A 25,677-nucleotide genomic window follows, 5' to 3' on the forward strand; every position below is an offset into this window, starting at 1 on the left:
CCTGAAGGGTGCTAAATGTGATTGTCCGGATCGGGACCTTTATTGCAAAAGGTAAAGGTAAGGTAATGTCACGGTTTCATTTGATGCCTTAGGCTCATACACTTTGGCGGTCTGCGTATGGCGTCACGACTTCCTATCAGAGTTATCTCTTCATGCTCTTCCCCTCATCTCACTGAGCTGCTTTTGACAACTGCATACAGATCATTAGGTACAATCGGTATCCACGCAGCAGCCATGGAGACTGCGCCGCTAACCTTGGTATGTGCTGGTCATCTATGTACCGCAGTACTTCCTCCTACTAATCCCACCGAATTAGGCTCATACCCACGCCCGCAACGCCGTCCTAGAGACGCGCAAAGCCAATCCTGTGGCAGCGAGCGAGGAACACGACTTGGCTGCTGGCGAATTTGCGACAGCTGCCCAAAATATTTTCGACCGTGAGGTACATTTGCATTGCTGAAATTCAACATTCAGTCAAGATCTAACGCGGTGTTCATTATCTGTCTCGCAGGCCTTGCGTACTCTCCAGCTGCTCGAGCAGCATCATAAGAAGCTCGCTCAAATCCTTCGCTTTCAACATGAGAATCCAGTCAGTACTACATCCGCTGCCACTGCGCAGACCGGAACTGGAGAATCGGAGACGATGAGGTTAGCCCAGACCTCGCCAGAGCAAGCGCAGCAGCAGCCACCTAGATTGGTTGGCAACACTCGGTTACCGGCAAGAGAAAGCTCCTCCATTGCCAGTAACCTGGCCTTTGCACGAGGAATACCGTCCCACCCCCGCCGTGCCTCTCCCGTTTCCCCCACTGTATCCTCGCAACAGGCGGGGGCGAGGATGACCGAGGGTCCCAGCAAGCTGAAGACCGGAGAGTCACGACTACGAGGAACGCAAGCCCACAATTTAAGGGACCGTCCGAGCGGCGTATCTGCATCAAAACAACCCTGGTCCCCGCCAGTCACCAGTCCTACCGAAATCACATCTCAGCAATTCGTGCCGCCGGAAGCGGTCGAACCAGGGCGGCAGAAGACCAAGACAACACCCTCCGAGGAGCCCTTCCAACGCTTCTACTCGACTTTTGAAGGTCTCATCTCTAAAATTTCTGCACCTCTAGCATTTGCCGGTCTCCCGCTCGGATCAGACACATCCACGCAGTCCGACTCCGCAAGACGCAAATCATCCGCCGACACCAAAGTCGATCGCCATCAAGCAACCTCTGACCGAGTCGGCCAGTTCATCGAGCCAGACGTCAGCAAGATCTTCTCCCGCGCCGCCCTCCGCGCGATCCGAGACTCAAGCGGCAACGGAGCAGGGAACACCGCAGAATCGTTCTACGTCGTGCCTACCACAGGGGGCACAGTCTCGTACGCCGGCATCCTCACCCGAGCCGAGAAGGAAGCCCGGCGCAACAGCCTCGACGAGGCGGACGATGACTTTGTCGATGCGCGCGAGACTCCCGCATCGCCTGAGCTACGCCAGAGTCTGACGGGCTCACGCGGCCGGGCGAGTCGCGCCGCGGACAAACTCACCAGCCTGCACAACCCCAAAACGATGGAGGAACTGCAGATGGAGAATCAGGCGCTCAAGCATCTATCCGATACCCTCTCCAAACGGCTGCACATGTGGGAAGTCAACGCGCAGTCATCCTCCATGGCTCTGCAGCAGTCCCTGAAAGCAATGCACCACCACAACGGCCCGTGGCCCGACCATCTTTACGGTGCTCAGGGCTCCTCCGCCGCTGTGTCTCCCTCCGCTGGCTTGGACTCGGACCAGCGTATCAAGGAGCTGGAAGAGCGCATGCGCCGCAATGAAAAGGAGCTGGAGCGCGTCCGCCGTGAGAATGAGAAACTACGGGACGTCCTGGGCCGCTACCGAGAACGATGGGAGAAATTGAAGGAAGGAGCGAAGACTAGACGGGCGGAGGGTAGAGCCGCTGCGGGTCCTTCTTCTACGGCGGATACAGTCAAGAACAGTGACAGGTCCGGGGCTACTCCTAATCCCGACCCCAGCACCCAGGAGCAGACTGAGAGCGCCAAGTCAAAATCGGATGGCGACACGGAGAACGAAACTGTAGGGCCAGAGGCGAAAGCAGATTCCTCTGATAGCTAGCGCCTGTATTGTAGCTAGTTGTGCAGGTGGCCACGCCATATTAGTTGCAGGTTGTGCTCAGACAGAGGAACTCTAGGCGATATCCCCCAGAGTCTTCAAAATATGTTACGCTCGAAGCTTCACCATTGAACATAAGATTGGAAAGTATCTATAGGACAACGATGAATTGTCATGTTAACATATTCCTATGCCGAAGCACAGACTCCATGGACAAGTCCATAGATATTACAACCTATCAGGCATACGCCAATCTACCAAATGCCAGTGTCGCAGCCCTGCACATATTGACAAGTAATTTATAAATAAACTATATACACCTGCCCCAAACGCACAACCCTAGACCACCTGTACAAAAGCCACAACAGCATCTACTCTACTGCACGTAAAAGGTAGCATTGCCCCTGATATCCGCGGAGCTGCTCCCCACCAGGGCAGTAAACGCCCCCGGCTCAACAACATACTTCATCGCCGAGTTCCACAGCCCCAGATTCTGCACCTTGATCTGGATCTTGACGGTCTTGGTCTTCTTCGCGGGGATGACCACCTTCTCGAACCCCTTGAGCTGGCGGTTCGGCACCACAACCGACGCAATMTCATCCTGGATGTACACCTGCACGACCTCCGTCCCGTCCATGCTCGTGTGGGTGTTCGTCACGTCGACGCTGACGGTGATGGTATCCGAGGCGGTGACGTTGGGCTTGTCGACGGTGACGGGCCCGTACTCGAAGGTCGAGTAGCTCTTGCCGTAGCCGAAGGGGTACCAGGGGAGCGGGCTGCCGAAGACGTACTGGTGGCCGAAGACGAGGGTGCCGTTGGGCAGCTCGGAGCCGGAGTCGCCGATGGAGCGGGCCGAGTTGAGGTAGTCGTAGTAGATGGGGAGGTCGCCGACGTAGGACGGGAAGCTGACGGAGAGCTTGCCGGAGGGGTTGTAGTCGCCGAAGAGGACGTCGGCGAGGGCGTTGCCGCCTTCCTCGGAGGGGTAGAACTGCTGGACCAGGGCGGCGGTCGAGTTGGAGAGCCAGGTCTCCGTCACGGGCTTGCCGCTGCTGAGGACGACGATGGTGGGCACGCCGGTGTCGACGATGGCTTTGATCAGGGGGGCTTGGGCGCCGACGAGGGAGAGGTCGTTTACGTCGACGTGCTCGCCGGTCCTGTGTAAAGGGTTAGTTCGCGATGCAGGGTATTTCGCTCAACTGGGGGTGACTCACGTTGCGTTGAGCCCTTGCCACAGCTCCATCTGATCTCTCGACCAGGTGCCAACGACGACAACGGCCACGTCGGATTTCTTCGCTGCCTCCACGGCCTCGGCGAAGCCGGACTGGTCGTTGCTCCATCGCTCGCATCCCTTGGCGTAGTGGATATTTGCATTCTTACCAACCGCGGCCTTGATACCGTCTAGGGGAGTGACGCCCCGGTACTGGCTCTTGTAGACCACGTAGTCTCCGTACTAATGGGTATGAGCAACGGTTGTCAATGTTATGAACTTTGCAAAGCGGCACTTACATTCATGAATCCATGGGCCATGGGTCCAATAACGGCAATGTCGCCCTTCTTCTTCAGAGGCAGGGTGTTGTTGTGGTTTTCCAGCAAAACAATGGACTCCTTGTCCAACTGCCTGGCCAGCTTGACAGCTTCCTTGCTGTGGATGAGCTTGTTCCATTGAGACTCGGGAGCGGCGGGATAGGGGTTTTCAAAGAGGCCCATCTCGAACTTTGCTCTCAGCACTCTCGAGACGGCGGTGTCGACAGTCTTGATATCAAGCTTGCCGGACTTGACCAGTTCAGGGATCTTCTGGAAGTTGCTTTGTATATTGTCAGCAGACGATCGATAAAATCCCAGACAAGAACTTACAAGGAACCACCGCCCATCTCGACGTCGTTGCCGGCGGGAAGAGCCTGAAGAGTGACGGCTTCCATGTCAATAGGGTTGCTTCTGCAGAGCTTGAACGCCGAGCACAATCTATCTGTGCCGCCGGCGTCACTCATGACAAAGAAATCGTAGCCCCATTCGCCTCTCAGGATCTCGGTCAGAGTATGGTAGTCCGCAACAGCAGGGATGCCGTCATATCTAAGCAAAGGTTGTCAACGACTTCTTACGGCCACTGTCAAGACACACTTACGAGTGATAAGCACTCATGATACTCCATGCACCAGCGTCAATGATTGCTCGCTTGAACGACGGGAACCAACTTTCTAGGTCAGTGGTTCGTCCATGTCCTATCCCTTGGCCACTTACGTTGTGCGCAGGTATCTCTCGCCTCCATGAACAGGAGCAGTGTTGATACCCTGTTCAGGCTGGCTGAAACCCATGAAGTGCTTGACCATCGAAGAGACATTGAGACTCTGGAGACCCGTGACGTAGCTATAGCCCATCTCTCCTGCAAGGTATGGATCTTCGGAGAATGTTTCTTCGACCTAGAAGCGGGTACGTTAGCCCTCTGCATGATAGACGACCGATCGCATGGCTTACCCGACCATATCGCAGCTCGCGAGCCAGGTCCACGACAGGAGCAAAGAGCTGGGTGACACCAAGTGTACGAGCTTCCTGGGCTACGTATTTGGCCATCTCTTGGACCAGCTATAATGTCTGTGTTAGATGTGAGACCAACAGCAATATGCAGAATACATACCTCTCTGTTGAAGGAGCAGCCATACGCAATGGGTGAATTGAAGATTGTCGCGTTGCCAACCAAGAAACCATGAATACCTATAGACGATCGACTGCCATCAGCATTTGACAAGAGTGAACCCGATAATCAGCCATACCCTCAGTCTGGACAAGCGCCGGAATCCCAAGCGTCGTGTTCTGCATGAGATAATCCTGGGCTCGCTTGACATTGGTAGCAATCCAATCCCAAGCAACGGGGTAGCCAACTGGAAAACATTGTCAATGCTATCATTCGCTTGAAGTCAGGACCTGGTTTCTCTACCATAGAACGATCCCGCTTTCATCTTCATATTCTCGACAAGACCGGTGTAGTTGAATGCTCCGCTGGTATAATTCATCCAATTGGTAATATCACCTGCAACCAGCCCAATTAGCTTGTCAATGAGCAGGACTATTGAAACCCAAAGGGAGCAAATCATCAACGAACCCTGCATCAATTGGGCCATCTTATCCTCGATCGTCATCCGGCCCAGAAGATCGCTCACTCGGTCTTCCACAGACGCACTGGCATCTTTGTACAGCGGCGTCGAAGCAGCTTGTCCTGTAGACAAAGCCGACACAAGCTGCAAGAGCAGCAAGCTCTTGGAGAGGAAAGTTCCAACCATCCTGGTGCGAAGATGGACAGATTCAAACCCTCCCTGTAGAAACTATAATTGAAAAGTCTCTCCTCAGCGAGCCATGCAGGGGGCAGAGAAAAAGAAAAGGACAATTGATCCACGAGGGAGACACGCCGATTTATCTATTTACCACGCTGCTGCAGTCTGCGCTCTGCAGTCTCCGCAATGCACGCCATTGTCCTGTAATTACTCTCGTCTCGGCATGTGGCTAGGCCATGCTCGGAGCAGAAAAAGGTAAAATAAGAGACCATCGTAATAAATTGCCTCCATCGCCATCGCAATCTAATAGCCGATTGTACTGACTGATAGAAAAGAGGCAAGCGTCCAAGCTATCGTGCTTTAGGTTGGAGGTTAGGACGAGTGCGGAGATGAGTCCGGCTCGAAAACACCATTAGGGCCTTAGGGGAGTTGAGGAAGTCATATATTGGCGAATGAATACATCAGCGTGGTACGGAGCAAAGATCCACACGGAACTGGCTTGGACAGCAATGGCAACTCGCAATTGCTAAGGGATTGGGGAATGAGTTGAGCCGATATCCCCGGAATTGCAGCGATGACAAGATGCGGAGAAGCATTCGGACGGCTAAATTCAAGGTCCTAAGAATGAAAGTTTAGCAGGAGAAATGCCTAGTGGCTGACTTAATTGCGCTTTTAGCAGGATTCAATCAAAGCAAGCCGTCGAGACTGGAGAGGAATAAATGATCCATGCTGGGATCTAAGGGAATTAGGCTGCTGCAAGATGGGTATTTTCCACCTATGGAATCATTGGATGCAAGTCAACGCAGAAACCACAAGAGAAATCCTGCGCCTGCTAGCTGATCATTTCCCACAATTGCCATGACAGTGGGCCGTGGTCAAGGATCGCATTACGGTACCTCGTTCAGAAATCAGGGACTGGAAGCATGGGAGCCAGGGGAGAGGAGAATCTGGGAGAGATCCCCCTGAATTGTTGATGTCAATTATTACCTGGACTCGCATTGCAACAATGGCTCAATGTTTATGTATATAATGGAGCCAAACCCGGCAATGCCATGTCCAAGTATAAAACTACTATTAAAAGACAGGAACGGTATATCTAATAAACATATGGACTCAGAATCAAACCGGCCAACCACCCATTATTACAACAATCACAACAAAATATGTACCGGCGACTTGAGTGAGCCTGCCACCGCAGAGAAAAAAAATGTGCTCCGTTCACGCCTATGCCTGCGTATCTGCGCCACTTTGGCGACCGCCTTCTCCATCATGCGTCTCGGTGATATTGTCATTCTCGGCTGCTTCGACTGCTGTCGGATTGTCCAACACCTTGTTGCCGCTGTTAGGCTTTCGTAGAGCTCCACCGAGCCATGCTAGACCTCCACTCCATGAATCACTAAAGCTGCGCAGTCGGGTCAGCGTGGTGATACCATTTCCACTTGGATTGATGGACTGATCTCCTGAGTCTACAACTGGGGTGGAGTTACCAACGGTCCCAGGAGCCGTCGGGAGATCCCCAGTAGAATGGAGTCGAGCAGTCGCAAGTTGGAATGGAAGGTGATGGTCATTCCCGACACCCGCATCCACCTCATCTGAACGGACTCCCAAGTCACTGTCCCTGTTGCGCATGTAGCCGTCGAAGACAGTTGTACTTAGCTGCTTTCTTCGAGCGGATCGCTTATGGGTCTTTCGGTCTTTCATGGGACTCGTTTCGCCACGGCGGAGTGATTCGGCAACGACCGCACTGAAACCTGCAGAAAGGGTAGGGAGAAGTGGACCTGGAGAGAAATGCTTGGATATAGAATTGCGCAAATTCCTTGCGGGAGGAGTTTGGGGGACGATATTTGCTCGGCCAGCCGATTCGACGTGGTCGGGCTTGGATGGAGACGAGGGTTGGTGACCGTGATCTTCAATGCCAGGGGCCGGCGGAAACTGCAAGAGGACTGTTGAATCGCTGTTGGCATTTTCGGACGGTTTCGGAGGAGTGGCTGGTCGGTGAAGCTGAGGTTCGGATTTGGAAGCCTGAACGTGTTGTTCCAAGTGGTCCGCCCATGGGTTCGTCAACAGTGAGTGCGAGTGCAAAGAAGACGGATGCCCGGGAGATGGCTGTGTAAGAGATTCCGCGGTCAGGGAGCCGACAGGAGATGAAGGAGCAGCAGACAGAGCATCCTTGGGAGTGAGTTGGTCCTCATCGACGTCCTCAATCCCATGGCTCAGTAGAGATCCCGACGGGGACTGTAGATCGTTCTCGCCAGATACTGGTTGCCTTTGCCCGGGATTGCGTGCCCTGGCTTGATGCGCAGGACGGGCAATGTCAACACTGTCCTGATACCGCTCTCCTCCCAGAAGCCCAATCGCTTCTTCCTCGTCATCAATGGAGAAAGAAGACTCGTCATCTGCACGGACTCTGCCACTCGTGATGAAGTACACGCCTAGGAATGTCATAAGGCAGCCACTGACAAACTTTGAGGCGCGCTCGGCGGTGTAATTCTCAAAGTCGCGGTATAACACAGCACTTCCAACGATAACAGACAATGTGAAGAGCACGAATTGCGTGGGGATGACTTGCGTGGAGTCGAAACGCTGCAAAGCCCGGTTGATGTACCGAATCTGCATCAGAGCGCTGAAAACAAGGACAAACACCAATAGATAGGTAATCGGAAAGGTAATAACGTGCCAAAGCGTAAATGACAGCAGTGACGAGACGCCTTTTGTCGACAAAGCGGTATATCCACCTTGATATCTGAATGAGTACTTGGTTCACACGATCGAACAACGCATCGATAATGACTAAGACTTACCAAACAGCGCGACTAGCCCGACATCTATAAGGATAGTTCGCGAGCCATACATGTGGCTCACCCACATGAGAGCGACTATCAAGCAGGCTGTCAGACCCAAGTACAGCTCGAATTCCCAGCGTGTGATCATAACCCATATATCATGTGGACCGATTTTCTCTTCCGACGAACTGGCACTGAGCACGACCACCACAGCGCCAGCGATTGCAATGAGGACCCCCCAGGCATCGCGTTGCCGAAACTTCTCCTTGAGCATTATTGGGGCAATAACACAGTTTGAGATCAACGCGACGACGCCTAGTGGGGACACAATCGATGCAGGAGCAAACCCGTATGCCATGAAGTTACCGGTCTCTCCGAGACACATGAGCACGATGCCCGCCCACCAGTACGGCGACCGGAGGTATGATTTGCGCCGGCCGTGGCGCGAATCCTTATCCCCAGGACGAATAGTCTGGTCTGATAGAAAGGACTCGCGTAGGCGACTGCGCGAGCCGGATTCTCCATTCGAGAACTCGTCGCTCCGTCTCAGAAAGTCCTCGGGTAGTTCTGGCCCGGAATCCGGAGACTCGTCTCGATAACGAGGAAACGGGCCTCTCTCTCGCCTAGGTTCTCTGTCATCCTCCTCATCTACAGTAGCTCCGTAGGCACCTGCTGTATTCCGGCCCGAGTTGGCCCGTTTCCATTGTAACTCCCTTTGGAGCTTGCTCTGCTCCCACTCCCTCTCGATCCGGATGTGAGCGTAACGTTGAATATTGAGCGCCAGAGATATGAGCACGTTTCCCACCAATGCAGTCACAATACCAATCAGAGACGACCATTCATGTATATGTCCTCCATTGTGGCCGCCGGTATTTGAATCAGACCCCGACGTCGACGCAGGGAAATCTCGAAACGATGAAGAGGCGGATGCGGCGGCGGTCGGAGTAGCGGCGAAAGAAGTGACAAGAACCGTAAGCAGGCCTGCTGCTAAGGGCTCCTCTTGAAAGGAAGCCATTCAAATGTAAAAAACACAATAAGAGACGACCAGGCAAGGGGAAAGAAACGGGTTGAGGAGCTTTGAGAGCTCCGCTGACACACCGATCGTTATCAGCCGGGCCAAAATGCCCAATATGATGCGGAAGACGGCGGGTTGAAGACTGAGGATGAGAACTCGATGGGTGTACTCAAGGCGCTGAAAGAAACCGATCTGATGAAAATGATGCTCGAGTTCAACCGTAAACAATCGCTCATGCTGCTGCAAAATGGCGCATTCTGTTCCGTGACTTTACTAAGCTCCAGGCTTTATCTGCACTTCCCAAGACAAAACGAGACTCTGGCAACAATAAAAGAGCAACGATGTCGGCCAGCAACGGACAGAAAGGGGGGGTCTTGCTGCTGTTCAAGAGCAACGTAGAACGACCGGGATGGTCGGGAGGATTGACTGGGCGCGGATTTAGAATTGCGAGAATACGAACGATCGCTCAGACGATCTAATCAATAAAGCAGCGGATGAGAACAGACTCAAGCGCAGCATCGTGAGTAGTGACAAAGCTAAGGCAGACAGGTTGGTGCGAGCTCATAGCCTTTTCCAGTAAAGTAGTGAGAGAAAGCGATCGAAGTGCCATTTCCGCCTAGAGGATCATTATTATTGGTCTGACCTCCACAGCTGGAAAGCCATCTCCTGTCCAACGTCATCGAGCATCAATTTCCCACCAGCTGGCAACTCTCTCTGCTACTCGGGTCTAATATGCATAACAATCCTGATGGATGCATACGGATGAGGGTATCTCTGATTATTGATGCTAGTCCATCGATGATAGTTTTGAATCTGATTACACTAAACAGAAAAATCATGTTCCCCCGCAACGCCTTCCATCTTGCATATATATACATTAGTGTTCGAAAGGACACCTACCCAAGCTACAGGAGAATGCAAAATGCCAGGAAATCAGGAACGTAGAAAGGTTCTTCTGGGGCGATCCTTTCACCGCTTGGCCCTCTTCTTATCGGGTTCTTGCTCTTCCTCGTCATCGCTGAGCTCTCGGAATATCGGTACTGGCTGTGTTTCTTTCCATGCCTTGGTGAAAATCGGGTCCTTCTCGGCTTTCTCGGCGTACTTCAGCAGCGCCTCGCGAGGGTCTTCGTCTCGCATGGAACTAAGAGGAATATTTTCGCGGATATGCCGTTCATCCGGCTGCGATTTTCCGAAAGGAGTAGTTGCCGGCAGGTGTGGTCGTCGCGGGTCCCTGGAACGACCCGAAGCCGTGAGCCCGATGGTTGGATGACGGGCAGACCAGGTAGCGGAGCTGTAGTGAGGGACTCCGTTCGATCCGACCACAACGGAGTCGCCCGAGATGCCAGCAGACAGGTCCATGGTAAGCGACGGGTCATCGTCGATATGGCGACGTTTAGGCGCTTTGGACATGACCAAGGCAGCTCCCTTGGTCGACATAGTGGGATTGTAGAGAACATGTGTCTCGGCGTTGGCGGAACCAGTAATGATCTGATTGAGCTTTTCATGCCAGAGAACAGTGATGACAGGTGACCCAGGTGTGACTGGCGTGACAAGCTCGGGTTTCAGGGTAGCTGGGTTCAGAATGTGTAGATGACCAGTCTCTGAGCCCATAATGACATTGGCCGACGTAGGTGAGAAGACAATGTTGGAAGACGGATAACGAACTGAACTCGACGGATGCGAGACGGTGGTGATCGGTTGTTTAAATTTTCGAGTGTCCCAGAGCTTGATGGTATCGTCCCCTCCCTTGGAGATCACTAGTCTTCCGTCGGAGCTGATGTCCAGTCCACTCGTCCATGTATCGCGAGTATGCGCATTTCTGATCTCCCCACTAGGCCGAGCGAACGGTCCATTCCCGCCCCACATCAGCAAGCTTCCATCGAGGGCAGCAGCGACGAGAATATTAGGACCGCCCTGTTTGGGGGAGCCCCATGCGACGGCAGTCATCTTGCTCCGACCAGCGGATCCAGCCACCCTAGACTTGTGTACAATGACTTCCTTTTGCGATCGGCCGACGTTTGCGTCCCAGATGCGAACTGTGCTGTCCGTTCCTACTGTGACACACAAGTTGTAATCGGTCGGAGACCAAGCGCCACTAGTCACTTCCGCTACATGGCCTTTGGTATGATGAAGGTCCCTCAGGTACATGTCGCCCTTCACAAATTCGGTCAGGGTATCGCCATCGCGGTCCAAAATCCGAGGTTGCGGCGTTGCCGAAACAACCATGACATGGCTTGGGGACAGAGGATTGAATGCGACATAGTGCACCGGGTGTGTTTCTTGGGCGGCGGATTGCTTCTTAGCAGACGGATCGACGGATTTGAATGCGCGCACAGTGGACGGTGTCATAGAGGCAAAGTCATGGAGCTTGAGTGTGCAGTCAGTCGACCCGGTAATCAGTCGCGCTCCTGACGGATCCACCGTCATGGTCGTCACTGCGCGCTCATGCGTCTTGATAAGAAGCTCGTGAGAGACTGGGAATTCGTCCTCCTCCTCTTCATCAGAGACATCGTCGTCGTCGTCGGAATCATCTTCTGAATCGGCTTTTCGATCGTGTCCTTTTGTGTCATCTTCGGCTTCAGCGTCTTCGACTGCAGGTTTGGTGTCAGTCTCTTCCTTTTTATCGCCATCTGGTTTAGCTGAAAGTTCCGACCGCTTGGTGCGGTTGATCTGAGCATTCACATCGAGCTGCTTTTGTTGCTTGCCGAAGCTACTCGGAAAAAATTTCTTGAATGCTTCTTCATCGAATCCGTCCATTGTGATCGAGGAATCTTGTAAAGTGCTTGTTCGAAGCTAATCGAAAATGACTTGATAATGCCAATAATGTTGCAACTGCTTCCATTTGCCACTTTTGCAATGTTTGCGGCGTTTGCATCCACAGTCTATCGGCTTATCAGTCTCCACACCTATGAAAGGGATGGAGGTAAACATCACCAAAGAGATTGGTAGCTCGGTTCACTAGTAGAATACATCATTGAAAGGCTCTTAAAGAGAAGCCATCTTGCTCAATCTAGGTAGATACAAGGCACCTATCGACCATATTCCCACCTTACAAGTACAGGCCCTCCACAGGACCACCATCCTGCTTAGTCTTCATGATCCGTTCCCTAGCGGCACGGAAATCATCCATCTGTACCCTCATACGGCGCTCTCTCAGCGCCATCAGACCGGCCTCTGTGCAAATAGCTCTGATATCTGCACCAGAGAGATCGTCTTTCTGGTTGATAAATTCGTCGAGGTCAACGTCATCCCCGAGGGACATCTTGGACGTGTGCAGGGTGAAGATCTTCTTCTTGGTATTTTCTGGGGGTTGTCAGTCAGTGAACTACAGCAAGATCCTTAGCACGGTACTCACGGTCAGGGTTTTCGAAGAGAATCTTTCGGTCAATACGACCAGGACGAATCAAGGCAGGATCCAGAGTCTCAATCTTGTTTGTGGCCATAATAACCTTTACATCACCACGGTCATCGAAACCATCCAGTTGGTTGAGAAGCTCCAACATAGTACGCTGGATTTCTCGTTCACCGCCAGATGTAGAGTCGTAACGCTTGGTACCGATGGCATCAATTTCATCGATGAAGACAATCGAGGGCGCATGCTCGGCAGCAACCTGGAAAATCTGTCGCACCAACCGAGGACCATCTCCCAGGTACTTCTGGATCAGCTCACTTCCGACAATTCGAAGGAAAGTGGCGCTGGTCTGGTTTGCAACAGCCTTGGCAAGCAAGGTTTTGCCGGTACCAGGAGCACCGTAGAGAATGACACCCTTTGGCGGCTTGATACCCATCTCTTCATACAATTCAGGGTGGAGCAAGGGCAACTCGACAGACTCTCGGACTTCTTGAATCTGCGACTCGAGACCACCAATATCCGCATACGACTCGGTTGGTGCCTTGTCGAGTTTCATGACTGAGACCAGGGGATCGGACTCTTCCGTCAGCACACCAACGACAGATACAGACTTGTGATGCAGAAGGATGCTGGCACCGGGCTCCAGCAGATCCTTGTCAACGAAGGACATGATAGAAACGTAGTACTCGGGGCCGGTAGCGCTCGAGACAATCGCATGGTCATCGTCAATAAGCTCTTCCAGGTTGCCGACCCCCATGGGGCTGCCTCTCATGTCATCCACGCGGCTCCTTTCGTCCGCATTTCTGTCCATGATATCCAGGTCGCCTCGGCTCACAGAGTCCAGTGTTGCCTGAGCTTTGGCCTTGCGCAGACGCTCCATATTCTCCACATATTCCTCTTCGAGCAACAGATGGTCATGGACTCGTTGCATTCGAAGATATCGCAATTTACATCGTGACGTAGGGAAAATGTCGGGAAGTTTTGAGGCAGTGCTAGGGCCCGCAGCCTTGCGCTTCTTCCGCCCAATCCTGGTTGTAGGTGGTGGTGGTGGTTCGTACTTAGGCTTCTCCTTCTGGAGACGTAGGCTTTGTCAGCTACTGGACTTGCAGCGTCAGAAGGCGTGTCAAAGAGGTCGGCTCACCTTCTTATCCTTATCATCTCTCCCATCCCCACCAGGGCCTCCACCGATGTTTGACTGCTGGTTACCCTGTTTTCAAGACATGTTAGTCTGGCTCGAACGGGACAAAGGCAACCAAGGCACTAATGACGAAGCGCTCTGATATACATACCATGTTCCCAGAGTCTGTGCAGATAAGAGTTACGAAGTGGTACCAGAATTAGACCCCTGACGACAATAACCTTGATACCAGCAGGAGTCGTTGAGGGAGGTGGTTGATGATAAAGGGTGGATGAAGGCGTGAAGGTAGTGAGTGAGTGAAGCTTCCGCTGGAGAGACGGACAGAGAGCTCTCAGGTAAGCTGTTGTCGCCATCTGGTCCGGTCTTGGCGGCCGACATCCCTGGCACGTGATGTGCCGCCTTATTTTTCGCCTAAGGCATCTACCTTACGTAGAGTACTACTACCTTACCAATCTAGGCAAGAAGATCCATGGTTGACAGCCTTGCAGCCTCTTGCTTTTTACTGGCGAATGATAGTGGAATTCAAGCGTCACCAGGGCGGCTGCGGGCAAGTAAATAATATAGCCTCTTTAAGGTAGACCACCTAGTATCTAGAACACTCTGTAGTCAGGTAGCTTAAGGTAGGTAGCTTTCTGCCTTACACACAGCACAATATAGTCTAAGCTCTTTTGCATTTTTGAATCTTCTTTTTTAGAGCTTCAGCTTTAAGCTGTCTTGCTGCAAACAGCGTTCATATATCTGCCCTGTTGAGCTATTCTGTGAGTATCCAAACTACTCCTCATCTGTCTCGTCATCCCCTCATCCATCTCCCCTCCTCGAAAGAAAAGCGAGTCTCAATATGCCTTTACCTACCAATACCAACAAGCATGTTTACTTTTTTTTCTCTTTTGGCTCGTCCCGTCCCACCTTCTCCCCTTTCGCCTTCACACTTCGGAATGATACAGAAAATAACTGATCGCTCTTGCTGATAAGTACCAAATTGTTCCATAGTTAGCGATTCCCGACACTACCCTTCGGATCAAATTCGGTTCTCCTAACCACATCATCTACTCCTAAGCGTGGTTCCTCGCTTACGTGTCCGTGACTCGGTCGATCATTCCATTTAACTTATGGCTTCGAATCGAACGCGGCGTATCGCAAAGGAGATTGCGGATATTCGGGCGGATACTCATTCGCAAATTACTGTCGAACCGGTGGAAGGAGATGACGATATAACACATCTGCGTGGCACGTTTCCGGGGCCCCCGGGTACACCGTATGAAGGTGGTACTTATGAAGTTGATATCAAAATACCCAACGACTACCCATTTCGGCCGCCTGTCATGAAGTTCGTGACCAAGGTCTGGCATCCTAATGTCAGCAGCCAAACGGTGAGTATCATCAACGTCCAGCCGTCTGCCTTGTCAGGACATGATCTCTAACGTTCCTATAGGGCGCTATCTGCCTCGATACGCTGTCATCGGCATGGTCGCCGGTTCTAACCATCAAATCCGCACTCTTATCCTTGCAGTCCTTACTCAGCACTCCCGAGCCCAAAGATCCGCAGGATGCGGAGGTAGCCACCATGCTACTGCGAAGACCGAAGGAGTTCGAGCGTGTCGCCCGGGAATGGGCCGTCATCCACGCTGGGGCTCCCCGAAAACACGCTGGAGAGGGTAGTGGAGGAGCAACAGACGAAACTCTCCGCCAGGAGGAACTCAGGGCCAAGGCGGAGCAAGAAAGGGAAGATCTTTCCAAGTACGTAGCACGCATGTTTCATGTTTCATTACCTCTAGAGAATCGTATCTCATGCATGTCAATAGGTACGACGGATATAACAAAGACCTGATTGATCGATTCTGCAGCATGGGCTTCGATGTGGATCGAGTGGTGGCGGCTTTCAAATTTTACGGCATTGATCGAATGAATGGAGAGGACTATGAATTGGATGAAGCTTATATGGGTGATATTACCGCACGGCTCCTGGGTGAGCCGTAAGTGAGGACGTGATGACTCTTTGATATATTTTTGAGCAACGATAGCGGATGGAACTGAACGAATGCATGGTGCCTGGCGAACGCTCTATTTTCAAGAGATTCCAATCTATTTCTATGAAGATTGTTTATGGTTGGGAGCAACAACTGCCTTATGTCATGTCTTCATGAACTATTCTTTGCTTGTTTCTGGCTCTTGTGGCCGTCTACTTTATACTTTATGCTTCCTTTCCATCTCCTGTCTCTTACCATAAACTTGATATTGAGCTTTCCGAAATACAGTTCATCGTAGAATGTTGCTGCTGGGCTTATTTTTAGCTAGGATATATCGATAAGCGGTGGGTCTCCATTCTTTCTTGAACTCTGCCGAGCTTGATCGTCTCCGATTCTTCCTCTTTCGACACAGCTTGCTCTCTTGTTGATGCACTGATGGAAATCTGTTAATCTTGGTATAAAAAATATACCACCTTACTATCGCAATTATATCCTTCTTTTTTCTTCTTGCTTCTGCCCTCGCCCAGGTCCGTGGGACCTAACGATCGAGCTCCAAAGCAGGATGTTTGAGGACGATATCTATCGCACCTCATCACAGTATAAACTTTGGTCTTTCACGGAGGCGTCCTTACGGTCCTTAAGGGAGAACACAAATGCTGTCGCTAGCCAACGAGTCCGAGCGGCACTGCGGAGAGCGCGGGAGGCGCGACAGTCAGCCAACTCGTCAGCTGCGGGGACTCCTACAGCTGGGACTACTGCAGATAGCAAGGGAGCGGAAGAGAAGGACATTGACTGTTTGACACCAGAAGAAGAGAAGGAGCTAGTGAGGTTCTATTGCGAGAAGGCCGTGGAGCTGGCGGACACATATAAGCCACCCTTGCCGACGACAGTGCGGGTGCGTACCCCGTCTGATGTTGAAGCGCATAACCGCGAATGGACATATAACTAACGTCGCACGTCTCTCTCTAACAGGCCACTTCGATTCAGTACATCCGTCGATTCTACCTCAGCAACTCGCCAATGACCTACTCTCCCAAGACTATCATGCCCTGCGCGCTCTTCCTTGCTACCAAGACGGACAATTTCTACATGTCCCTGCGCCAGTTCGCCGAAAAGGTCCCAGGCGACACAACTGCAGAAGACATCATCGCGCCAGAATTCCTCATCATGCAAAGCCTCCGCTTCACCTTCGACGTCCGCCACCCCTTCCGCGGCCTCGAAGGCGGCGTCATGGAACTCCAAGCCATGGCCGAAGGCCTGGGCCAGCCAGCGCCTCACCTCCCTCACCAGACATCAGAAGACCTACGCCGCGGAATCCTCGCCGTCCCCGCCGCACCAAACGCTCTCCAGTCCTCCTCAATCACCGACCGGATCGCCCGCGCCCACACCACAACCCGCGAACTCCTCAAAACCGCCGCCCAAATGACAGACGCCTACTTCCTCTACACCCCCTCACAGATCTGGCTGGCGGCCTTCATGCTCGCCGATCGCCCCATGGCTGAATACTACCTCGACACAAAACTCGGCGGGCCAGCCGCTCAGAGCTCCAACGCACAAGCGGGGAACCTGCTCTACGACCTCCGTGTGAAACTCTTCCGCACACTCAACGAGTGCGCTGCCCTCCTGCAATCATACAAGCCCCTCAACTCCGACCCAGAGCAGATGAAGAACCTCAAACGCATCGGAAAGAAGTTCTACTACTGTCAGAACCCGGAGAAGATCTCCCTTGCCGGACAGAAGCGGATCCCTGCTGCTGCTGCTGCCGCCGTCGCCGCATCGGCAGGCGAAGGCGCCACCTCGGAAAGTGAAGTCGAGCGGCAGGCGAAGAAGCGGAAGCTGGAGCGGGAGCAGAGGGATCGGGAGGCGAGAGATATCTTTGGCGGGGAGCTGGTGGCGCAACGGGTCAAGGAGGGGCCAGTTGGCGAGCAACAGCATTCATCGTAGAGCTAATGTGGTCAGAAAACTGATCTATACCTATCTCTTCGAATAGATTTCGGTAGTGGAACAACCGCAGCCTAATTAGTCAATGTACTCTATTGTCAATGATCTAATTTCCAAGAGAAGATGAATCGAGGTCAGTAAACCTCACTCCGTACACTATATCAGGTCCGGTATATAATCAAGACTATCAGGAGGCTCATGTGCATGGATAGATATAATAGTCAATCATCGGCCAGAGTTACAAAGATGACCGACTGGATTTGGCAAGACTATATGAAGTGTCTATAACAGGTATCATGGGAATGATGATGAAAGAGTAAGGAACATGGAATTCAGCCATCACGCTCGGCTCAGCTCAGCTCTAGTAGGAGGATGAGAGGTATGAAAACGGACCATCTAAAAGGCGCACCCAAACAATGAGAGAGTAAAAAAGCAGAAGAATATCTCCAACAAAAATATGTAAAGAAAAAACGCAAGCCAGTACTGTATGACTGGCTCCAGGATACGTCATCACTCCTGGAAGAAAAACTTTTTTTCCTTCCCTGCGGCACTTTTGGGGGGTCATCTCTAAACGTTCCAATCGTAACAAAAATGCAGAGACGGAATGCGCTTTAGACAGCACCCTCGGAGACCATCTTCCTGCGCAGGTGGTCCTTGTACTCGCCAATACTGCCGTCCCAGCGGCGGATGGTCTTGTTCTCGCACACCATGATGTCCTTGGCGATCTTGTCGAGAAGACGGAAGTCGTGGGACACGACGACGACACCACCGCTGAAGGCATTGATGGCATCTGCCAAACTGTCGATGGTGGGGATATCGAGACCGTTGGTAGGCTCGTCGAGCAGAATCATGTTGGGGCTCTCGATGGCCAGCAGAGCGAAGACGATACGACTCTTCTGACCTTCGGACAAAGTACCCATGAGGGCAGTCTGGGATTCACCGCTCAGACCATAGCGACCGAGCTGCTGACGCCAGTATTGGTAGTCCTGACTCTTCTCGGGGAACTTGTCGCGAACGAAGTCCAGAGCGGACTTGGTCAAGTCCAGCTGTTCAGCCGAGTGCTGACTGTACATGCCGAGCTTCAAGTGAGTGTGACGGCTGACACGACCGGCAATGGGCTGGAGCTTTCCGGTCATGAGCCGGAGGAGAGTAGACTTGCCGACACCGTTAGGGCCGACCAGCGCAGTTCGGGAGTCCATGTCGACACCAAGATCAAGGTGCTCGTACAGGGTGTCGTCCCAGTTGCCAGAGTAAGAGAACGAAACATCATCGAAGGACAGAACCGGAGGGGGAAGCTTCTCGACTTCAGCGAAACGGAAGGAGAAGACTCTGTCGGGGATAACGGGTTGAATGAAGCCTTCAGCCTCCATCTTGTCAAGAATCTTCTGACGAGACTTGGCCTGTCTGACCAAGTTGGCGTAGGTACCGGCGGAAGCAATGAACTTCTTGATGTGGGCGATTTCCTCCTGCTGCTTGTTGTAGGCCTTCATCTGGTTGGTCTCCTGTTCGCTGCGAGTCTTGTGGTACGAATCGTAGTTACCACCGTAGTAGAGGAGCTGCTTCATGCGCATGTCGATCATGGTGGTGCAGACACCGTTCAAGAAATCCTGAGAGTGAGAAACAAGCACCAGAGTGCGCTCCCACTTCTTCAAGTACTCTTCCAGCCACACACAGGCCTCGAGATCCAAGTGAGCGGTGGGGTCGTCCAGCAACAGAAGAGAAGGCTTGACGAACAGGGCCTTGGCAAGGGCCACACGCATACGCCAACCACCGGACATGTCCTTGGTCTTCTTGTGGATGGTCTGCTTGTTGAAACCGAGACCGGTCAAAATCAAGGAGGCACGAGTGTGGAAGGTGGAAGGATCCATTTTGTCCATGCGCTGCTTCATATTAGAACATGATATTGCTATGTAGGGGCAAGTCAAAAGAACTTACGTCGTACAGATCTTCCAGGATAGGGCTCTCGGGACCATCCTTTTCCAGAATCTCCTCGGCCTGCTTCTCCATGCGGTCCAGTTGGTTCTGCGCCTCAGTAACGACCCATTCCAGGGCACCAAGGTCGCTGGGAGGAGCACCCTCATTCAGAAGGTAGATATCGATGTGCTCGGGGATGGGATACTCGCGAGTGGCGATAGCTTTGAGCAGAGTGGACTTTCCACATCCGTTCTCACCGAGCAGACCATAACGACGACCGAAGTTGAGTTCGAGAGTGGAGTCGGTGATGAGGACCTTGCCGTGAAACACGAGGGAAGCGGAGGTAATCTTGACGTCGCGAGAGGAAGCCATCGAGGACAGAACACCGGTGGTGACACGGTCGGACAGACCGTGCTTATCCATTTGTGCGGTGAGCTTCTCGACTTCCTTCATCTTCTCCTCGGTGGTAGCGGGCTGATCTTCGGTAGGGAGAGGTTCGCCATCGGCGTCAACCAAAGGGCTTTCATCACCCTTCTTCGACTTGACGGTCTTCTTCTTATCGCCATCGGCGGCACGCTTGGCGAGACGAGCGGCTTTGGAAGCAGACACCATTTTGGCGGTATGTATGGGGGAAGGTGATAGGGTGGGAGGTAAAGGGAGAGGACAGGTAAAAGGTCAAAAGTCTGCCTAGGGTCGTGAACGCAAGTGAAAAAAAGGCTCGACGAAAGTGGATCGATAGCGGGGAGAAAGGAGAAAATAGGTAGAGAGGGGCGACCGAAAGCCTTTCAGGTGGGGTGTTTTTCGAAATCCAAGAATGAATCCTTGACCTTCTATTAGAAGCCCTTATCGATAATCTTCGGGAGGCGAATCCTCAGCCGCTACTCGTAGTGGGACTCGAAACTCGAACTGGGTTAGATTCGAGATAAGTAGAATGTTATATAGTATTGAGAAGCTAGTCTCAATGAACGAGAGGCCTGATGGCGACAAACTATGGAGACCAATGCCCAAGAAGATGTTGGAAGGGATAAAGAAGTCTTTAGATACCTTACCCTGTGGCCGTCAATCGAAAATTCGTTCAGTGGGACTGGTCCTCATTGGTCAAACGACGTCACTGCACGGTACGTGGCGCGGCCATGCCTGATTGGGCAGCTTTCAGACACGTGATTTTAGCCTTAAGCCCAAGGCATTAACAGCCTCCAGCTCCAGCCTCTATCCAAGTGAGTGATATTGATGGGATGTATGAAAGAAAGTTCGACATGTTCAAACAGAGGCTAAGCATCATGTGTAACTTTTCATTATATCTCTCTAGCGCTGCTCTCTATATGCTGAAAGCTAGGCACAAGTAGATCTATTGTATTCGTTGACAAACCCTCTCCAGCACCTCCCTTTCTTCCGCGCTGATCCAGAGGTTGTCAGGCATCAATACTTCACCACGTCGAATGATTATTTGCTCAGGCGCATCTGTAGAGCTGTCCTCAGATTCAGTGGATTTGACACTCGGTTCTTTCTCATGCCTGACGCTTTCAGCATCCTCGGGTTTCGGACGTGCAAGGCTATGCGGAGTCCACCAGTAGACGGGGAACCGCCGTTGAATGTTGTTGATCAACAATGCCACGCAAAGAATCAGCACACATCCCAGCAGCACCACCGGAACCAAGTACCAGCCCAGTTCATAGGCCTCGGTGACGGCTAACAGAGCAGTGGCGCCGGCAGGCGGATGCGTGGTATTTGTGATAGCCATGAAGGCGACAGTGATGGCACAAGCAAGGGCTCCTCCGACTTGGGGTAAGGCATGAGCATGGGGATTCAAGGCAAAGAGCTTCCCAATCGCTACACCAATGATGCTCGCTGCCAGCTGACCCACTATCATATTTCGAGGTTGAGCGAATGGGGAATCGACGGCAGAGAATTCCAGCACCGCCGTGGCGCCCTGTCAACTCTCAGCATCGTTGCAATAGCAGGAGCCTGGAATTCCAAGGATTAGGTAACTCACAAAACTAGCAACGATAATGGGTGCATGGTGTGCCTGGAACGACGGGACATGCAAAGAGGCCTCGGCAACAACGAGGACGCCACAGAATGCTCCGATGAGGGCCCAAAAGGCAATCACCAAGTTTCCAACAGCCTTGGGCGGTTGATCTCCTCTATATCCGAAGAAATGAGAGACAGGACGAGGCAGCCAGCGCCATGGTGGAGCGGGCAGATACTGGTTCAAATAGGCATCTATATCAAAGTGCCAGCGAGAGAGGTCAAAGCCTTTCGAGGGGGGTGCTGCGTGCTGAGGTCGGTGCACCATGACTGAAGCTGTGTCACCGATGAGGCTTTGCCAAGTCAGGGGGCATAACACAACTGTGAGCCTCGTAAGTCCACGAAAATACCAAAAGTTCGACAAGTAGGTTAACGTCGGTAGACTAGGGTAACATGAAGATCTGTGATACGTTCCTCGACAAATGCTGTTCACGAGAAAGCAAAAGGATAAACATGACAAGCTGAGAGAAAAAAAGCTACATAGGCAATTGGCTACAACGGGAGTATATATGTGCTGCAAATTGGAGAAAGGCAAAGAGGAGAACTGACCTGAAATGAGGAGAAATCAACACTGGTGAGGAGAAGAGAGGGGATCACCATTCAAGTATGCCGTCCAGCGACCATCAGCACATAATTCTAGCCTGAAATTCGTCTTGGAGTGAGGTTTCTGCATGCCATCACCACACGTGTACCTATATAAGTGCCATAGCGCTGAGGAGATTTCCAAAGGTTGACCTCTCTTTTTTTCCGGCAAGCATAGCAACGCCCACATCATCGCGGAAAGGGACAATAAGTATGGGTTTTGGAGAGAGTCATCCATGTATTGCCCCTGTACAGCAGAACGCTCAGTTCTTGGGTTCTGCTTTGATGTTGCAATTGTTCTGGTTCTTCCATTCAGAGGATTTGCATTTGGTAATGGAAACTCCCGTTTGGGTTTAGCGGCTGTATGGGGAAGGAATGAGGTCATGCGATGACTGAGCGGTATTGTCAGCCGAGCGTAAAATTACGTACTTCTTTGCTGCAAACAACGATCTCTGTAGTTCTCCGTTACTCCGGCAGTTGCTGACCACCTGACAGCGGCCACCCCGAGATTTATTGGGATTTGGGGATACATATCTTGGTAGTAATCTCAGGGCATAGGATCTCAGAGGGTCATCATTGTTATCTATTTTCAACATCAATACCACGTCGCGTCCTAAATCGTACATTTGCTTCAATTCACACATCAATTGTCTTGCCAAGCTTCGAGCTTTCCTTCGCCAGCTCAATCAATCTGATGGCCTTGGCAGCCTCAGCACCACTCGCCGGGAGATCGCCTTCTCCGGCAAGAGCCCGGGCAAGCTTCCGATAGTATTCGGTGTATGTAGGTGGTTCCACTGTTGGGATGATCTCAGCGACAGGCTTGCCGTCCTGGATGGTGGTCAGGGTTCCTGTGCAAAGCATCGTTAATTCATGAGATTCCCAAAAATTGGAATCCGGATGCGACCTACCGTAGCTATCACTAGGTTCCCGGGCGTACCCGTTGTCTCCGGGTCTCATTCCAGCCTTGAGCTGGTCCTCCTGAACGTCGAGGTGGAACTATGGAAACCATGTCAGCGTTTGACTGAGCGAAAATGATCAGATCGCTCACCTTCTTGAAGCTACCCTTCTCTCCTCGAACCCAGTACCTCAACTGCTTCTCCTCAGGGCTCACGACACCCGCCTTGGCAGTTACAAGAAGTCCATTGTTGTAGTGCAACAGAACGGTGAAGGAATCCTCAAAACCGGACGTGTTCACAGCCCTCTGAGAGCCGACGAACCCAGTGATCCGATCCGGCATTCCCATGAGGTGAACAGCCTGGTCGATTAGATGGCTTCCGAGATCGTAGATGGCGCTGCCACCCGGGATGACCTTGTTCTTCCATTTCGAAGCATCGGCGGCGGGCTCCTCGGGGCGATGACGGTCAAAGTGAGTCTCGAATTCGACAACTCGGCCGAGCGAGCCGTTCTTCACCAGCTTGGTTAATGTGACAAAGTCGGCATCGAATCGGCGGTCTGTCAACCTCGAAGTCAGTTCCTGAAAGTGGATTTCTCCACCGAATTCGATTTGTCAACGTACTCTGATATACGGCCAACAACTTGTTCTGCTGCTGGGCAAGGGTAACGAGGTCATTGGCCTCCTGCGAAGTGGGAGTGAAGGGCTTTTCGCAAACAACTAGATTGGAAGTGGCATAAATCAGCGAAAGAGCGATCAAGATGCTCGAGGAAAGGACCAAACCAACCGTGTTTGCCGTTTTCTAGAGCCAGCTTCGCCAGAGTATAATGCGAGTCAGGAGCAGTGGTGATGATGACGATGTCGACCGCAGCATCCTTGACCATGTCCTCGGCGGTGCGATAAGACTTGACTCCGGGGTGGTCTTTCTCGGCATCGTCCTCGGGCTTGGGAGTGCGCTGTACAATGGCATAGAGTTTCAATTGAGGGACTTCTGTGACGAATGGAATGTGGAAGATTTTGGCGCTGAAGCCATAGCCTACGATACCGACGTTCCAGGTTTTGGAGGCCATGATGATTGTCTAGGAGCGAGAGAGGGGAAGGAACCAATAGAACAAAGCTTGTAGATTCAGTTGAGAAAGCCAGGAAGGTGATTCTGGTCTTATGCCTTATATACACAAAATGAACGCTCCGTGCCACTTTTGGCAAGCTGCTGAAATTCTCTTCCAGAGTCGTCATAGAAAAGGAGGGGGTGCGGGGGAAGGTCCTCGCGAGGGGCAACTACAGCATCCTCTGGATCGGCCGGGTGGGGGCTACTCTGTCCCGTCTCGGATTTCTGTCCGCCGGCCGATGCTGAGGTCTTCCATTCCATTCTAAGTATTCTCGGAATTAGAGTCGCGTAATTGAAGATTGCTATGACTGTGATGCCTTTTGTGATTACAAATCGCAGAATTGATTTCCAATCATGAATCGATGGCGTGCTCTATTCCTCGATTCCGACACACCGACTCACTTCAATCGCGTCCTAGAATGGCAATGTCAGCCGAATGCAATGTGTAATGGTCCACGGAATGGATTCAACCTACTTGCAAACCCTCAGGCTGATGTAGCGTGCTCTTGTACACTAAATTCGGGTTCCCGAGCACCTCAAAACTGGGCTTATCATCCTCGCCCAGGAAAGACTGGACAGTCCGCTGGGGCATGCCTTCTTTGTTATAGCTCTTGATCGGTCCCTTCTTGGCGGCCTCGCGCTTCTGCTCCACCGTGCTGCGGACATACTCCAGATACGGGGGGTTACCGGGCCACAAGACGTTATCCGCGGCCAGAACCGATACATTGGGAACAATCATGCCGAGCTGTTCGCAAAGCATCAGGTCCGTGGTGTACGCGGGCTTGTAGTGATCAATGAACATGAGCTCGATCTGCTTGACCTCGCCGCTGGTGAACAGCTTGTGCAGGGACTTGTCACTTCGACCGACGATGATGCGGACGAAGTCCCGCAGACCGGCCAGCTCGATCAGCATGTTGGCGATGGCGGCATATTCCGGGTTCAGTTCCAGACTGAAATAGCGCTTGCCGCCAGCTCGGCGGACGGCATCGCCGAACAGTATGGCCGAGTAGCCTACATAGCCTCCCAATTCGATCATCGTATGTGGCTTGAGTTCAGCAATTAGATCGGTAACGACCTTGCCTTTGGCGGCTCCCACATTCATGAAACTATATTTCTCTTCGAATTTGTGGATGAGATCCAGAACCCGTTGCGGGTTGCCTCTGATCTCATCAATGTCGGGTTGTTCGTAGATGAAATGCAGGAGCTTGATCTCTTTCCCACTCTCATCCTGTACATGGAACGGTGTCAGGTGTTCATCCTAGCACAATAAATGTAGCGAATAAATAGCTTACCTCTCCAGGACGAGGGTGACGCTGAGTTTGATCCGCCATTATGAACTATAAGATAGGATTGATGTGAAGGACGAGGTCAAGTTTATTGAAGATAGTAAAAGTTAACGGGTAAACAAGCTGCCTTTTATTCGAGCACTTCACTCGAAACCCGCGTTTACCCATACCTAGTGGCGATGGAATAATAGACTCGGGCTTCTACCAGAACCAATGGAGACAGACGTTAACTCCGAACAATTCGTACATCGGCAAACTAGACGCTACTAACAAACACCATTGCGTGGATTTCGCACGTCAT

The 25,677-nt window shown here is 52.1% G+C and overlaps 10 protein-coding genes across 10 annotated transcripts; 2 read left to right on the forward strand and 8 right to left on the reverse strand.

Moving 5' to 3' along the window:
* Positions 1 to 234: 234 nt before the first annotated feature.
* On the forward strand, positions 235 to 2,107 carry Aspvir_004433 (uncharacterized protein; the record flags this gene model as incomplete). The annotated part of the gene is made up of 3 exons (XM_043267661.1): positions 235 to 258; positions 317 to 442; positions 512 to 2,107. 3 exons carry the CDS (start codon positions 235 to 237, stop codon positions 2,105 to 2,107), a joined length of 1,746 nt encoding a protein of 581 aa, XP_043123596.1.
* A 373-nt stretch (positions 2,108 to 2,480) lies between these two features.
* On the reverse strand, positions 2,481 to 5,379 carry Aspvir_004434 (putative beta-glucosidase; the record flags this gene model as incomplete). The annotated part of the gene is made up of 11 exons (XM_043267662.1): positions 2,481 to 3,258; positions 3,316 to 3,554; positions 3,611 to 3,908; positions 3,959 to 4,174; positions 4,227 to 4,295; positions 4,343 to 4,521; positions 4,577 to 4,684; positions 4,737 to 4,813; positions 4,873 to 4,980; positions 5,037 to 5,129; positions 5,202 to 5,379. The coding sequence occupies 11 exons, from the start codon at positions 5,377 to 5,379 to the stop codon at positions 2,481 to 2,483; spliced, it is 2,343 nt and encodes a 780-aa protein (XP_043123597.1).
* A 1,215-nt stretch (positions 5,380 to 6,594) lies between these two features.
* On the reverse strand, positions 6,595 to 9,168 carry Aspvir_004435 (DUF803 domain membrane protein; the record flags this gene model as incomplete). Its single annotated transcript, XM_043267663.1, has 2 exons — positions 6,595 to 8,105; positions 8,172 to 9,168. 2 exons carry the CDS (start codon positions 9,166 to 9,168, stop codon positions 6,595 to 6,597), a joined length of 2,508 nt encoding a protein of 835 aa, XP_043123598.1.
* Positions 9,169 to 10,137: 969 nt separating this feature from the next.
* Aspvir_004436 (WD40 repeat domain-containing protein) lies at positions 10,138 to 11,925 on the reverse strand (the record flags this gene model as incomplete). The annotated part of the gene is made up of 1 exon (XM_043267664.1): positions 10,138 to 11,925. The coding sequence occupies one exon, from the start codon at positions 11,923 to 11,925 to the stop codon at positions 10,138 to 10,140; it is 1,788 nt and encodes a 595-aa protein (XP_043123599.1).
* Positions 11,926 to 12,217: 292 nt separating this feature from the next.
* On the reverse strand, positions 12,218 to 14,036 carry Aspvir_004437 (proteasome regulatory particle base subunit RPT2; the record flags this gene model as incomplete). Its single annotated transcript, XM_043267665.1, has 5 exons — positions 12,218 to 12,471; positions 12,524 to 13,592; positions 13,662 to 13,727; positions 13,810 to 13,823; positions 13,880 to 14,036. 5 exons carry the CDS (start codon positions 14,034 to 14,036, stop codon positions 12,218 to 12,220), a joined length of 1,560 nt encoding a protein of 519 aa, XP_043123600.1.
* A 731-nt stretch (positions 14,037 to 14,767) lies between these two features.
* Aspvir_004438 (TFIIH complex kinase subunit CCL1) lies at positions 14,768 to 17,569 on the forward strand (the record flags this gene model as incomplete). Its single annotated transcript, XM_043267666.1, has 5 exons — positions 14,768 to 15,028; positions 15,091 to 15,395; positions 15,461 to 15,631; positions 16,187 to 16,520; positions 16,598 to 17,569. 5 exons carry the CDS (start codon positions 14,768 to 14,770, stop codon positions 17,567 to 17,569), a joined length of 2,043 nt encoding a protein of 680 aa, XP_043123601.1.
* A 608-nt stretch (positions 17,570 to 18,177) lies between these two features.
* Positions 18,178 to 20,092, reverse strand: Aspvir_004439 (ATP-binding cassette family ATPase ARB1; the record flags this gene model as incomplete). Its single annotated transcript, XM_043267667.1, has 2 exons — positions 18,178 to 19,446; positions 19,502 to 20,092. 2 exons carry the CDS (start codon positions 20,090 to 20,092, stop codon positions 18,178 to 18,180), a joined length of 1,860 nt encoding a protein of 619 aa, XP_043123602.1.
* A 736-nt stretch (positions 20,093 to 20,828) lies between these two features.
* Positions 20,829 to 21,776, reverse strand: Aspvir_004440 (HPP family protein; the record flags this gene model as incomplete). The annotated part of the gene is made up of 2 exons (XM_043267668.1): positions 20,829 to 21,410; positions 21,474 to 21,776. The coding sequence occupies 2 exons, from the start codon at positions 21,774 to 21,776 to the stop codon at positions 20,829 to 20,831; spliced, it is 885 nt and encodes a 294-aa protein (XP_043123603.1).
* A 950-nt stretch (positions 21,777 to 22,726) lies between these two features.
* Aspvir_004441 (putative NAD binding Rossmann fold oxidoreductase) lies at positions 22,727 to 24,052 on the reverse strand (the record flags this gene model as incomplete). Its single annotated transcript, XM_043267669.1, has 5 exons — positions 22,727 to 22,938; positions 22,999 to 23,086; positions 23,139 to 23,542; positions 23,607 to 23,702; positions 23,770 to 24,052. The coding sequence occupies 5 exons, from the start codon at positions 24,050 to 24,052 to the stop codon at positions 22,727 to 22,729; spliced, it is 1,083 nt and encodes a 360-aa protein (XP_043123604.1).
* Positions 24,053 to 24,141: 89 nt separating this feature from the next.
* On the reverse strand, positions 24,142 to 25,421 carry Aspvir_004442 (O-methyltransferase; the record flags this gene model as incomplete). Its single annotated transcript, XM_043267670.1, has 3 exons — positions 24,142 to 24,339; positions 24,566 to 25,348; positions 25,383 to 25,421. 3 exons carry the CDS (start codon positions 25,419 to 25,421, stop codon positions 24,142 to 24,144), a joined length of 1,020 nt encoding a protein of 339 aa, XP_043123605.1.
* Between the last annotated feature and the right edge of the window lie 256 nt (positions 25,422 to 25,677).

The sequence above is a fragment of the Aspergillus viridinutans genome (genome assembly GCF_018404265.1).
Source record: "Aspergillus viridinutans IFM 47045 DNA, scaffold_2, whole genome shotgun sequence".
Classification (NCBI taxonomy): Eukaryota; Fungi; Ascomycota; class Eurotiomycetes; order Eurotiales; family Aspergillaceae; genus Aspergillus; species Aspergillus viridinutans.